Source organism: Belonocnema kinseyi, chromosome 4, assembly GCF_010883055.1.
Source record: "Belonocnema kinseyi isolate 2016_QV_RU_SX_M_011 chromosome 4, B_treatae_v1, whole genome shotgun sequence".
In the NCBI taxonomy this organism is placed as follows: domain Eukaryota; kingdom Metazoa; phylum Arthropoda; class Insecta; order Hymenoptera; family Cynipidae; genus Belonocnema; species Belonocnema kinseyi.
The window spans coordinates 124,890,951-124,906,708 of record NC_046660.1 but is presented as its reverse complement, the minus strand read 5'-3'; the positions used below and the strand labels follow the sequence as shown (position 1 = coordinate 124,906,708).

General features: G+C 34.2%; 1 protein-coding gene across 1 annotated transcript in view; it reads right to left on the bottom strand.

Annotated features, from left to right (window-relative positions):
- Window positions 1–3,909: 3,909 nt before the first annotated feature.
- Window positions 3,910–15,758, bottom strand: part of LOC117171226 (SUMO-activating enzyme subunit 1) — a 48,621-nt gene continuing 36,772 nt past the window's right edge. Inside the window, exons 5-6 of the mRNA XM_033358329.1 lie at window positions 11,790–11,922; window positions 3,910–4,300 (exon numbers count right to left, since the gene is read on the bottom strand). Of these exons, the coding sequence (XP_033214220.1) occupies window positions 4,138–4,300; window positions 11,790–11,922 (296 nt within the window). The 3' untranslated portion in view covers window positions 3,910–4,137. The remainder of the gene's footprint in view (window positions 4,301–11,789; window positions 11,923–15,758) is intronic.

Here is a 15,758-nt window from a genome sequence, read left to right as displayed (position 1 = left end):
CTGAGGGTTCAAAGTTTTCTGATTCAAAGTAGAGAAATCCTAACACCAAATACAGGTTTGACCCAGAGAGCAGTTACAGATTTATGAACTTATTATTACTCTTCCATTCACTCATTGTTAGTGATCGGAACGTAATAATTAAGAAATTTTAAAATACATGCGGAAAATTCATTAGTCGAAGAGACTAAAATATCTCTAGAAATTGCAAACTGTACAAATATCAAAATAAACACTTAATAATATTAAAGAACAATGTATAGATATTGCACTAAAAGTTTTATCTGTTAGAATAAAAATATAATATGGTGAAGTAAATAAATCGTTACTTATAAAAGAATATCAAAAGATGAGAAATAACAAAGATATATTTGGAAATAATCAAATAACTTTAAAAATATTACAAAATATATGAAACAGAAATATAAATTATACATTTAATTTTCTCTCTGGTATCTATTAAAATAACCATGTCTTACAAAGCGTGGATATTTTACGTTTGTTATGAAATGTTCGTAATTTAATTTTAATTTAAATGGTTCTTGTCCAAGCTAAGTTTACCATCAGTGCGCCTCGAAGGTGTGCTGAGAGTTGCGTACAGCGCTCCAAGTGGCTCTTGGCAAACTATATGGGATGGTGCTATTTACGGGAGAGCTGCCATCTTACGATGCGCCATTTGATGTATGTCCATGATTAGAATACTGATGGACATAGGAAACAAGGGACTAGACATGCCATTGCGGGGGTGATGCAATGAGGGGGGAGGTCAGCCAACTTTTGATGTCCCGCAACAAACATGGCAGCGCCCAAATTTCTCTTCAAATTATTAACACTTTTTTTTAATTGATGAATTTTCTCATTATACTTATTTATAATTATAACTTATATACTGATATACAATTTTCTAGTTGAATTCAAAAATGTTGTCTTTTTTGGCGTAACTCATTCCATTTACGAGAAACGTTCTATTAATTCCAATTTTAAACATTAAAAAAAAAGTTAGATATCTGAAATCATCGAAACCCGTAGATTCCTGATTATTATGTTTTAGGCTGTTAACTATGAAATTAAAAAAAATCTACTTCTAAATTTTAATACGAAAGCTTAACAAAGGACCCTTGAGTGCCGGCTACTCTATTGAGATAGCCTCTCTGCTTGTTATTTATGATCGTATTCTTATTTCAATTTCGGAAAGGATATTTTAAAGCCTTCAGACCATTTAAACGAGCTTCCTGGATCTTTAAAAATATCTACCTGAGTACCTGCGGAGAATATTACTTTAATATTTTTTCCCTGAAAATCAATTAGCCAGTTTTTTTGTCATTTTTTAACAATTTTTCTGACAGATTTTAGGTTTAACAGTTTTCGAGAAAAACTTTTTATTCAATTTCACTCAAAAAAGTGATTTTAGGATTAATGTTTCGAGTATTTTTGTACCATACGAGTATTAACGATTTTTTAACTTTAAAAAACATCAAAGTTGCGCCCGTAACAGACCAAAATTAATTCCATAAGTTCAGTGGTGCCAATCCTATTTGAAACCTCTATTTCCTCAGGAACTTTTGTAACAAATAAATTCTTGAAATACGCAGATAGCACGCAAAAATTTCAAATATCAAATTAAAGGACTTTCTTCTAGCTTAATTTTAAAATGAATCATTGGTAATAATTGTTCTATACAATAAGGAATCAGCAATTTGAATAGAAAAAAATATAAGAGATCAAATTACATTGCAAATAGTTTAAAATTAAAACTCTAATATACTATTTGGCATAAATATTAAACATTTAAATTGTTCGGACTTGAATGATTTATTTTTATCAGTTATTCAAAAATTATATAAGGTTCTAAAATATGGAAATCTAAATAAGAGAAATGTTTAAATGACTCGAAAGTGATCAGAAAATCTAAAAATAATTAGAATTAATATTACAGGTTGAAAAATTATGTATTGATTCGAGGACATGGCTGGCCTGATGATAACTTAGACAAATTTATATTGGATTTATAAAAAACTGGTTAGCAAAAATTGTTTAATCAATTTTTTCTACGATATATTTGTTGTAATCGACAAAATTAATCAGGATACGTTCTTGCATTACTTATAATTGCTAATTTAAAAGAAAATTATTAGTTCTTTAACTCTAATCTACTTTTTCTCCTAATGGAATTTTTTGTACCCGTTTTATTTATACTGGCATACAGCAAAGGGATATATTAGAATCATTCTTTTTTATACAATTAAAAATTGAAAGATACTTAAGAAATGGTGATCTCATATGTAATATACGCCAACCTGTTGATAAATATAGATTTAATCGTGCGAATTATAGATTGCTGCACGTTCTGTTTTATTTTACTTTCTTCACTTAATTATTTTCCCTTATTTTTCTTGCATTTTTGATTTTTTTTTCATTTTTAGTTAGGTCGGGCAGCCGCCCGACCTGCCCCCCGGTGTTGGCGCCCCTGCATAAGTTGATTCCCTTATGACATAAAGTTATCTAAAATATTAACCTTCAAATAATATTTTCTTGCGATTTATGGAGGATGAAATTGAAACAAAAAAATCAAAAATGGTTTAACGATTTTAGTGAACAAAATATATCTTGTGAAGACCAGTGAAATTATTTTTCAGAACATTTTTTTAAATTCTGACTAAAAAACAGTTGCAAAACTTTTAGAATTTTGTAAAATTAGTATTAACCATAACGCATCTCGCAAATTATTTAAGAAGAAAGTATGTTAAAGTAAGGTATCTAAAGATGTTTGGGTATAAACTTAGAGGTGATAACTCAAAAGAAATTGCCACAAAAAAATAATGGATTGTGAACATTGACAACAGGCAGTTCCCATTTCTGTAAGTCAATTAGTGTATCTTATTCTGTCACTTAGTTTTAGGATCTTCAATTATTTGTTGCAGTCTTCATTGATATAAAATCTTCTGGAGTTTACACTCGGAAAACCTTTAATTATTAAGAATAGCCTCTTCGCAATATACTACAGTAAATGTATTAAATAATCATTAATTCTGCTTCATTACTTATGCACCCTCTCCTCTAATCTTGATAAGTTTTGTTAAGGTAGAAGATAAAGACAATATCTGTCTTTATCTGGTGATAAAAACTTGTTTGCTGACAGCTTAATGCTTCTTCTCACAGGTTTTTGTTCGGCTATTCTTTTTTCTATCTTAAGAGCTTTTAAAAAATCTGGAAAAACGTATGTGTATTCCTCGGAGCTTCTACTACATGCACCAATTATTTTTAGAATTGAATATGTAACTTTTTACAAAATAAAAATCTAAATATAAACAAAAACTAGGTAAAATGCAAATTTAGTTAAAAATGAATAACTTTATAATAAATAAATATTAATAAACTGTACGGTCTTCAAGTTCCAAAAAGTATATTTTTTTGCACACGAGAATATATTGCACTTTTTTGTAATTCATGCATATAATAAATAAGTGAAAAACCCATTATTCTTTTAAAAATCAATATATATTTATTATATAATCATCTAAGTTTATTAAGAAACTTGGCTAAAAAGTTTTAAAAAATTATATGAGATTAAATATAATTCACGCAGTGATTTTTACGGAAGTTCCTGCGATGTTCTTCACACACCGGCTTTTCAGAGATCGTGCAAGAATACGACATTTTGTATCATCCTTTGATCGGCATATAGCACACCTTTTCCTTTTTTCTAAATTCGTAGATATACATCTGCAAATGCGGATTCATCCAAATCGTCGCGGAACATTAATTTCAATTCCCACTACCAAGAAGTTTTCTTAGGGAGGGGGGTCAAACCCCAATATCTTTGGGTTTCGGCGATACTTGAGTGGGAAAATTTGACCGGGTCGAAAACGACCCACATGTGTGACGACGGGTTAAAATCAGAAAAATTCTTACGTTCTCACTGGAAATTTATTTATTAGATCTTAACACTTTTTATCGATAGTCTAATGACTTTATTTTTAAGAATCGCACGTACAAAAATGAAGCATGCGATCCTAACAGAAAAATGAACTTATTTAAAAAATGCATTCTGTTAATACTACAGGCGTACTTCTTCACTTTATGTCGTAAACAAACTGTAATTCTGAAAACGAAACTCTTCCTTAGATACATATAGCGCAATTAGTGACCTAGCTTCAGAATCTTTCCACACATAGTATCAGGATTGAAGATGAACAGATTGTTGTGAGGAGCTTCTTTCTGGGAGACTGCCTTGATTATTTCTTGTCCCATGACACCACCGAGGATCGCACATACTGGACTTACTTGAGCATATAAATTTCCCCTGCAATGTAATGTTTTACATTAATATAAAAGAATGCAATTACTAAATAGCCTAAACTAATGTTGGTGTAAAGCATACAATTTCTAATACACTCTCATTAGCTTCAACATTTTCATGTAAATGTAAAGTGCATACAAAACAAATTGCTGAAACTTTACTTGATCAGCCAACCTAATTGAAACCAAAATTGAAAGATTCCGGCTAAAATAACTGCTTGATACAAAAGTGAATAGTTGCGGAATGTGATTAAATATTTTGATTAGGACTGTGCAAAGACTGTTGCGAAATATGCTGAAGCTCATGGAGTTTCTGGCACTAAAGAGTGTGTATACGCGCCATAAAGTGTCGGTGAACAGAGGTCATGAACTGCGATATTAATTCGACACAGTTAGTGTAATAGATTGGTGTTTCACTAACTGTCTAACTACTCCAGCCACTTGATGAAATGACTACGTTCTATCAATCGCATAGTGTAACAAAGTTTAGTGAATGTCATTTTGAGTAATCATCGCTTAACCCCAGGTTTTAGTTATTTTTTAAATATTAATTTTTTTATGAAGAGAGCATTTTACCCTGACATCAGGGTATCTGCCTCATCTGCTGCGGAAAGAGTCCAAGACCATAGAGGGACAATCCAGGGAAGCACACTGGGCGTCACTGCTATTGTAATTTCTTTGTCAAGTATTACACGAAATAGGAACAGTCTTACAAAAAACAGCCCTGAGACGGGCGAGATATTACTCTTTAGATTTAAATTATATTACTATTTAGATACAAGAATTAAAAATGAGATCAGCAACGTAGGTTGATCAGTTAGAGTAGGTTGACACAATATAGCCGAGGCAAGAGTACAGAAACTGACTACTAACGGCGAGAAAATGTTAGGCATCTGCCTTTGAAGCTTAAAAACTCGTAAAAAAATGCTAGCACAATACAAAAATACTCATATGAAAGCTGAAAGTGTTCTACGCAAATGACATTAAAAGACGTTTATATAAAAAAAATTTGTGCTTTGCACACTGAAAAATGCTTTTAAAAAATAAGGGTTTTCGGGTACATTTAAGAACAATCAAGTTTATAGCATTATTTTTTTATTATACAAAGGGCAATGGGAAAAATTTGAAAAAATTCACGATTATGAGGAAAACTGTTTTGAGCAAATTGCAGTTGATAAATTTGAGAAACAATATATATTGTTGCTTAAAAGTACGAAAATGTACAACTATATTATCTTCAGCTCTAATAAAGATATTAAAGCGATTTAAACAGGAAACTATAATGGATAGGCTCTGTAATTATTTTCAATCAGCCAGAAGGATATGGTAATATTATTTTTTATAAAAATCGCGATATTTTTAGACGTTTTTTTCTGTTGGAAAGGAAGTGCCAGAAAGCAGGGGGGGAGGCCCTTTTTTGCTGCCGACCGCTCGTGCCTTTCTTCGACCCGTGTTTCTGAATCCTTGGCTGGACACCTGGCACGTCCTTCGCCCAGTGCCGTATTTCTTTCATTCATGACTTAAAATTTTTTAAAGTGCATTGGTCGGTAGACTTACAGTTAAATTACTTTTAGGCTTCGTTGGACGTAAAAAACCGTTTTCAAAATGGTTTGTCGTTTTTTTATACTAAACTATGGGACATATGTAGGAGTATGCACAACATTTAACGCGTGTCATGGTGTAATTAATTCATAATATCGACCTTCAAAATACACCAAAAAATTAAAACAGGAAATTAAAATGGACAGGCTCTGTACTTATTTTCATTCAGCCGGAAGGATGTGATAATATTATTTTTTATAAAAATCGCGATATTTTTAGACGTTTTTTTCTGTTGGAAAGGAAGTGTCAGAAAGCAGGGGGGAGGCCCTTTTTTGCTGCCGACCGTTCGTGCCTTTCTTCGATCCGTGGTTCTAAATCCTTGGCTGGACACCTGGCACGTCCTTTGCCCAGTACCGTATTTCTTGCATTCATGACTTAAAATTTTTAAAGTGCATTGATCGGTAGATTTGCAGTTTAAATAATTTTAGGCTTCGTCGGAGCTAAAAAAACGTTGTTTTCAAAATGGTTTGTGGTTTCTTTATACTAAACTACGGGACATATGTAAGAGTGTGCACAACATTGCACGTGTGTCATAATGTTATTAATTCATAAGATCGACCTGCAAAGTACACGAATACGTTTAGTGGTATAGACGCATGGCGTATGCAAAGAACATCTTTTTTGAAAGCTTTGAAAATGTCGAATTACGTACGTGAAAAAGCCGTTTTGTGGTTATAGATTATTAGTTGAAGCTTACGGAGAAAATGTTATAACCCAAAAAACTTGTGAACGAGGGTTTCAACGATTTAAAACTGGTGACTTCCATATAGAAGACAAGGCGCGTCCAGGTCAGTCCAAAAAGGTTGAAGATAAATATTTTCAAGCTTTATTAGATGAAGACTCAAGGAAAATATTGAAGCAAATGGCAAATGCATTGAATGTTGCCTAATCCACCATTTCTGCACGTCTACACGCAATGTGAAAGGTCCAGAAGATAGGGAAATGGGTTCCATTTCAATTAAAAGACAGACATTCAAAGACGAAAAACCATTTATAAAATTCTGCTAGCCAGGCAGAAAAGAGAAGGTTTCTTGCATCGAATTGTGACAGGTAATGAAAAGTGGGTCTATTTTGACAACCCAAAGCGAAGAAAATCATGGGTAGACCCACGACAGCCTTCAACGTCACAACCAGTGCGCAATGTGAATGGAAAGAAGACTTTTCTGTTTATTTGGTGGAACAATAGGAGAGCTGTGTATTACGAACTGCTGAAACCTGATGAAATGATTACTGGCGCACGGTACCAACAATTAATTAGATTAAAAAAAGCCTTAAAGACAACGCACGGCCTCATGATGCGAAACCAGTTCAAAACTATTTGGAAAACATTAAATGGGACATCATACCCCACCCGCCGTGTTCACCAGACTTGACCCCATCGGACTACCACTTATTCCGATCGATGCAGCAAGGACTTTCAGAGAAAAATTTCCAGCCTTTCGAAGAAGTGAGAATTTGACTCGATGAATGGTTGGCCTCGAAAAATGAACAGTTCTTTTGGGAAGGAATCCATGCATTGCCAGAAAGATGGGGAAAAGTTGTAGAAAAAGATGGCCAATACTTTGATCATTAAGGTAATTCTTATTCTTATGTAAACGAACGGCAAAATTCTGTGAAAAATCGACATTATTAACCGAAAAACCTATTAAGATCGACCTGCAAAATACACCAAAAGTAGACATAATAATCAATTTTTTTGATGATTTTCTAGAAGCTTCTAACCTTCTAATGAAGTTACGCGTATTTGAATTTTATCCTTTTATAAAAAAGGAAACAATTTTTTCTCTTCATTGAGATATATAATGTTTTCGTTTCGATTTTGATAGAGTTGATCATCTTTTTTTTTAAATCAGCCGGAGAATTTCAACAAGGTTTTACAATAAAAAAATTTCGGTCGTTTTTCTGAAAATATTGAAAGAACAGGGTACTACACTAAAATAAATACGGCAATGGTCGGAGGACGTGCCAGGTCTCCACCCAAGGATTGAGAAGCACGGGTCGAAGAAAGTAGTGATTGGAAATATCGGTAAAATGATGTATCGATATATATCGATATTTTCTGAAAAGATATAGATATTATCGATATTTATCGATAACTTCCCCCTCCCTTTACCATCCTCACCTGACCCGAATTCGCAATTTGGCAAATTTGATTAGAATTAAAATAATGAGAAATACATTCAAAAAATAGTTTTAAAATACAATAAATTTATTTAAATTACAAATATAATTAAAAGACGATTAAGGATTTAGTTTTCAGTGTTTTCTATGGCATTACAAATATTTCTTATTGTAAATCTTAGAGTATTGCAATATTTTAGATAAACAAATTCGAGTGCTATCTAACACCCCGTAAGAACATTTTTTGTTCATGTACTTGACAGTTTCAGAAACTCGAAGTTCTGTCTCAAGAAACACGAGCTGCTCAGCCAGACTTGGAGACAGACGCGATCTTTTACTAGGCAGTCTGATAAGTACCTGAATATTCTAAGAGATGGCATTAGTATTCACTAATGTGAACCATTTTCGTGGAGCTTGATCCTTCAAATGACGCCTGACAAAACTTCAGCCATTTATGTTTATGCATTTACAAGTTACAGCACTGAGAAGCGACTAACCTCCGAGTTTTTTTTAATATGGAAAAATCTGAGTTTCGAGTTTTGATCAAACACTACTATCTTCGCAAGAAAACGATATCCGAGACCAAGGCCAAACTGAATAAGTATTACCCGGACTCTGCACCTTCGAGTGGAACGATTCATAAGTGGTTTACCGAGTTTCGTTGTGGCCGTACGAGCACAGTTGATGCTGAACGATCTGGGCGCCCAAAAGAGGTCACTACACCAGAAAATGTCGAAAAAATCCATGATATGATGTTGAATGATCCCAAAGTGAAATTGAGAGAGGTAGCTAATGCTGTAAGCATATCATTGGACTGTGTGGGCAATATCGTGCATTCAGTTTTGGGCATGAAGAAGCTCTGCGCGTGATGGGTGCCCCGTTTGCTCACAGTGGACCAAAAACGAATTCGTGGTACAACTTCCCAGTAGAATTTGGTATTATTTTCGCGTAAGCCGACCGAGTTTTTGCGCCGATTCATAACCATGGATGAAACCTGGATCCACTACTACACTCCTGAGTCAACGCAACCGCCAAAACAGTGGGTTCCACCGGTCCAAAGTGCTCCGAAGCGTCCAAAAACGCAACAATGGGTCGGAAAGGTTATGGCCTCCGTATATTGGGATGCACATGGCATGATATTCGTGTACTATCTTGAAAAAGGTAAAACCATAACCGGAGCATACTATTCATCATTATTGGACCCATTGAAAATCGAAATCGCCGAAAAACGACCGCATTTGAAGAAGAAAAAACCGCTTTATCATCACGACAATGCGCCTGTTCATTCATGCTTAGTTGCACAAGCAAAATTGCATGAAATCGGCTTCGAATCGGTTCCTCAGCCACCGTATTCACCAGACCTGGCCCCCAGCGACTATTACTTGTTCTCTAACCTGAAGAGATGGCTCACCAGTAAGCGTTTTGACTCAAATGAGGAGCTCATAGCTGAAACTGAGGCGTATTTTTGGAGACCTTCCGATCGAGTACTTTTCGGACGGTATCAAAAAGTTAGAAAATCGTTAGATTCGCTGTATCGACCTAAAAGGAGAGTATGTTGAAAAATAAAACCGACTTTGGCCAAAAAAACGTCTCCGTGTTTCAGTTTTCAGGGACTTATCAGACTGCCTAGTATCTCTGATTGTATTACCTGCTGTCGAATTTACGCGCTCTGAGGGAACTGAAACGAAACGATGACAGTGAATACTGAACGTCTAAATAATTAATGGAGAGTCAACAATAGGATTTGAGAAACCGAAGTAGCATTGACTTGACGTAGACTTGATATAGCAGTAGCTTGGACGCACTTGGACGTGATACGCGCGCATGTATTTTCAACTGTTTATTCCCATAAATCATAAAATCGTTTAAAAAAACAGTTAAAAATACATGCAAGCGCATCACGTCCAAGCTACTGCTACGTCAAGTCAATGCTACGTCGGTTTCTCAAATCCTAATGTGGACTCTCCTTGAAATTTGAAAATGAATCAACTGCGCATTAGTTGCGCATGTATCCTCACTCATTGGCCTTTCAGGCTCTGTCCTGATCGCTTGCTTGACTTGCCACTTACAGAAAGAGACTTAACGGTGATGACCACGAAGTAATAGTAAGGAGAATCCACGTTAATGCATTTGCGGCGGCAAAGCATGGCAACTTTTCGGAATAGATAGGGGGGGGGGGGGGGCTTTCTCAACTTGTAAGTGAAATATCTACGAGATCCGATAGTACCGAGAGACGAGTGTCATGGCTGTCATTTAAATGTGAGGCAAAGCAAAAGTTGTTTTCGTGCCGTGTTATGTACTATTTTTTCGTTGTTGATAATTTTGAAAAAGATACATATATTTCGAAGCCGTACATATTTAATGCATAATTTAATTCGGAATTAGCTTTCAAGTAAACTTTCCAAAAGTGCTTTTTTTAAGTTGAACAAAAGTAATTTATAGGTTAAGTGGTGCCGATTTTAACTGTGTAATTTTCGTAACATTAATAATATTCGTTGTAATAATTTTGTAGATAATGTGTGTTATACGAGATTCATTTAGGCATTTTACCATTTAAAATTATGCGAGTTTCAGGTTTTGCAATTAAAAATTCTATAACTTTTATGAGTTCAATTTGAAACTTTCAATTCGAAACAGCTTTTTTAAATTGGTCAGAGGTTAATGAACATTATTTTTACAAAAGCGTAAGTACTTAATAATAAATGTTACAGAACATTTTTATAAATAGTTAATTTTGTAAATGTCATTGGAACTTGTATGTAAGATTCTGAATTTTTAAATTACATGAATTTGATTACATCTTAATTTCACAGTATTTTATCATTCAAATTTAGCGCTGAAATAAGCGGTAGAACTTTTTCGGCTCTTGGCGACAGTACTTCGGGTATCTTCGTGGCTCTCACAGATATTTCACTGAAAAGTCAGTATATCTATTCCGAAAAAGTTACCATGCTTTCGTAGCACACAGTTCCTTCTCCTCACTATTACTTCGTGGTGATGACGCAGCAGACGATGAAAATATCGATAAATATCGTTAAGGGAAAACTGTATCGATACTTTTCGATACGGTCGCGTATCGACATGTATCGATATTTATAGATACATCTTCTCGGTTGGGCAATGCACAGACACAAGACGTCTAACGCCAGGATAGATAAAAAAGGCCTTTTAATCAAATGAGAGGAGGTTCTATCGAAAAATCGGATGAACTCAAGAACATGAGTCAGCGTTCGAAGTTCCACGAGCGGTAAACATGGCTGGTAACTGAAAAAAAGTCTGGAGAAAGAATAACAAAGCAGCCTGGAAACATCGTAACTGGCGAACACCTAGCCCAGACATTGCGCTAGCTGCTTCTCGGGTGGGTTTTAAACATAATTCCCCAAAAATGTAAATCTTAACTTGAAAAAAATACACTGGAAACCAATTTTATTTTTTACCCTTGTGGATTTTAATGTGTATATGTTAAGGGGGAATTATGTGTATTGTCTTATTTATTTAATTTAATTATAGACAGACCATTGCACTGGACTTGCTGTCCGTACTGGTGTAAGTATGATGATGATAATAATAATAATAATAATAATAATAATAATAATAATAATAATAATAATAATAATAATACTATGTACTTAATAAAAGCTTTGAATCGTTTAACATAAAAATAATAATATTTAAACAAAAATAAAGTAAATAAATTAATATAAAGTAATATTCCCCTGGTGTGAATGTTTCTTGTCTTATGCTAAATTATACTCAAATCATAAACTTACTCTAGCAAAGGTTGTATGGTATCCCCAAGATCGTATGCTTCAATAACTGAATCGGCCTCTTCCTTAATAGGATTAGAAGATCTTTCGCTCGGAAATGGGTCTTTTCCATGTTTCTCTCGATAATTCAACAAAACTGAAAGACAATAATATATTTTTTAAACACAGATATTACGGGAATTCAACTTTTTTTCGATTAAAAATCACTTACAACTTGACTGGCAATATTATAGCCAAGTGCAACGTACCTTAACGAATGCTCAACAACAACAAATGTTACGAAAAAAGATTTTTTTTATGAATACTGAAATATATGAAAGGGTTAAAAAATTAATTACAAATGCCATCTTAAAATGACACTGGCTCACAGTGAAACCACGGTGTCTTGAGGACACCAAGCGACCCAAGGATAACAGCGTTCTGCATTCATCTCAAAAAAGCCTTGGCATAATTCACCCATCACAATTACAATCACTTTAACCTAATGTTTTGGATACAGTCGTTAAGGATCCTTTTTAAGGTCTTGATTCCTCTCCTTCTTTTCCTTCTCCTTGGCAAGAATGTTATAGTCGGGCGGAGTCGAGAATTAATCACGAATATAGTTCATTTCCCGAAGTCTTGCCGTATGATGTCAGGCCTCGAGTGTACAACATAGACTGATGTCCGAAAATCGAATTTCTAGAAAATTTGGTACTTTTCGTTTTCATCAATTGACTCTTATCTCCATTGGAGCATTCGGCAGGGCAGGGTCGCGGCCAACATTGTAAGAGCGACAAAAATAATCATGAAACACTATGACTGGAAACTTTATGACATAAAATGCGATTGAGATATACTAAGGTGGAAATGACACCGCCCTAACATGCGAAAATAAAACCCCCTGTACCTGAATTAAGTACTGATGATCTGAGGAAACCAAAAGTTTGCTCCTTCAACAACGACTGATTCTACATTTCTGCGAAAGTTTCCCTGCTTTTTCTTGTCGAGTAACTGTTGGTGAAACTTTTCAACCTCTTATTTCTTTACTTCGGGTTTTGAAGTGAAACATCTACATAAAGAACTGCACTTTCCTCAACTCTGATTTTAAAATTCAGGCCAAGTGTCTCGGCCGACTGCTCCGCGGTTCTATAAAGGACCTAGCCTTTGCCAATCATCTCATGATTTCTTACCACTTTTAGGGGGAGACCTCTGCAATTTGCAGTTATATAAATTAACCTTATAACAATTCAATTATAAAAACATTGGAGATTCAGAAGTCCACCTTGACAATGTGAGTTGTATAATCGCGTAATGAAAGAATTTATATGCAAGCTCTTATGCATATGCATGATCTTACGAGTGGCGATGTCAATGGTCTTAAGCTCGTTCTTCGTCCATTAAACCACTCCAAACTAGTAAATTAAGACCGAGAGGGCAGAATTTAAAAACCCAATCGGTTGAAGAAGATCCTTGTATCTGCTTCGCAGAGAATCCTTCACTAATGTTACGTCCTGTATTCGGCTTTAAGGTACTCCCAGGTATGTATAGGTATCTCAAGTTTCACGATGTCTAATAAGACTTCCCAGTGGGCACAAAACTATGAAAATCCCAAGAACGTCCTTGGGACATTCCTAGGACGTCCTCTGTCAGACCAATTAACGCCCCTAAGACGTCCAATGTCCTAAAGATGACCTAAAGACGTCTTTAAGACATGGACGTTCCTGGGACATCTTTCGTACTGAGATTAGACGTTTTAAGAGCATTACTAGGATGACCAAAAGACGTCTTTAGAACATCCCTAATTTCTTTGCCCACTGGGTTATTACCACAAGCTTAGGGTCATCTGGAACTCCAAAAGTCTTTCCTATCTTTAGATGAATCTTGGTGCACTTGTCCGATTTATAGTGCATATCAATCTCTTCTATGTAATTCTTGACAATATTTAGAGGAAGTTGAAGTTTGCATGCACCAGAAACACATACCTTTAGATCATCCATATAAAATACATAAGTGACCCTATGATCGCGACGATTAGTGCCGCAACAAAGGTATCCAGAAGAATTTCGTAGTGTAGAAGATAGAGGAAGGTTCCCTCAGGAAAGTGAGGTTCGTTGTCACACGATAATTTCTAGATGAGATAAAATATCTATTTTTTAAAACGGAAATGTATCTCTCTATGCATCTTACTATCTATAAATGAACCTTTAAGATTTACAAGCCACGTTTTTCAAACACTTCTCTCTACACAGGCTCAATTATTCATAGAATCCTGTTATTTAGGACACCTGTAAAGATCTTATACAGCCTGTTCAAACAAGTTATTAGCCTCTGGGGTGATCCTTATTTTTCATGGTGGATTTTTTGCCTTCTGATTTCTTTGGTCTCATCAAACATAATTCGGTGAAGTTGAGAGGAGGTTGGCCCTTGGCAACTAAAAATCGAAATTTGAAAATTCGATTTTTGAAGAATATATTCTTATAGAAAATTAGATGGCGCATCTTTTTTCCTTTGGAGAATAAATTGTATCCATTATAGTTTTCCACATAAACATGATGACGATTTTTTTTCTGAAGTCGATTTGTAATTAATTTTTGATCTCTCGCTCGTCGTCACATCTACAGTTTTTTGGAATTTTTTGATGATACTCTACAACAGGGCTCGCCACTTCAAGCAGGTGTTGGCTGCCACGACAAGTGCATGACTGCCACCAATTTTTTCTGTCATTTTTTTCTTCGTTTTCCAGGAATCGAGCGAAGGGTACGGTCACGGTAAATTACGTCTCGTCGTCGTTCACGCCGGGGGGTCTGAACCTTTTTACTCGAATTTTCAATACATTTAATTTCCAATTTTATTTTTAATTAAGAAAGTGAATCAAATTTATCTGCAAATTGAAGCTGTCATAAAAGTTTTAAAAAGGAGGAAAAATTCGAAAATTTTTGAATGAAAATTCATTAAAAAAAAGAGAGAAACGATTGTCGCCAAAACCTTTTTCTTCGTTCTTATCGTTCTCCTTTATCTTGTACAAACTTTAAGTGAAGATTAAAAAATAATTTACCTAAGTTGCTGGAAAGATTGTGTTATTGGTTTTATTAAAAATTTTCAATACTTGTGAATGAAGAGCGGATTGAAGCTACTGTGACGTTAGTTCAACTGTTTAATAGAAGCTTTCAAACTTCAAAGCTTTCATACAAAAATGTTTAAATATAGGCGATATAAGAATTTAAACAATTCCAGTAGAGAGGCTGTTTCTATCAGTGAAATTTCACTCACAATCTGTGAAATTTCACTGATTTATATTTAGAGAGTAGACCATTGAGTCAGAAATCTATTCAAATTTATGAATTCTTAATTTTTTAAACTGTCCATTAAAAACTCTTAAATTTTGATGATTTAATATCAAATTTTCTTCTTTTTAGAACAGTTAGAATTAAAAACTTGACTTTTGATTTCCGAAACCATCAAAAGTCAACAATTTTAATTTATGAATCTTCAAATTTCAAGAGATTTCATTTGTACTTTTTCGAAATTTAAATTGTCAGACTTTTAAATTAAAGGGTTTTTTAATTTTGAGAATTTAGAATTACAAATTAGGTAAGTTTTTAGTTTTACAATTAAAAATTCTATAATTTTCACAACTTTTATTTGAAATTTCTTAAGTTTGGAATTCTCAGAATTGATAACTTTGACTCATGTTTAAAATCATTAAAATATAAGGATTTCAGTTTAAATATCTTCAAGATCAAGTAGTTGTCGATTGTAACTCTTGCACACTACATTTCGTTCAATTGTCATTATTTTAAAATTGAAGAGTTCTTGGTTTTGATAATATGCAATAAAAAATCCTTTAATTTAAGTTCCCTACTTTCAAAATTTCTTCTCTTTGGAAGTTTGAAAATTGAAAATTGCAATTAATACGACTAAAAACATTCTGTTATCTGTGTTTAAATGTTCATTTCTGTCCTTATTTCTAGTTCTTGCTTGCATAAAATCTTA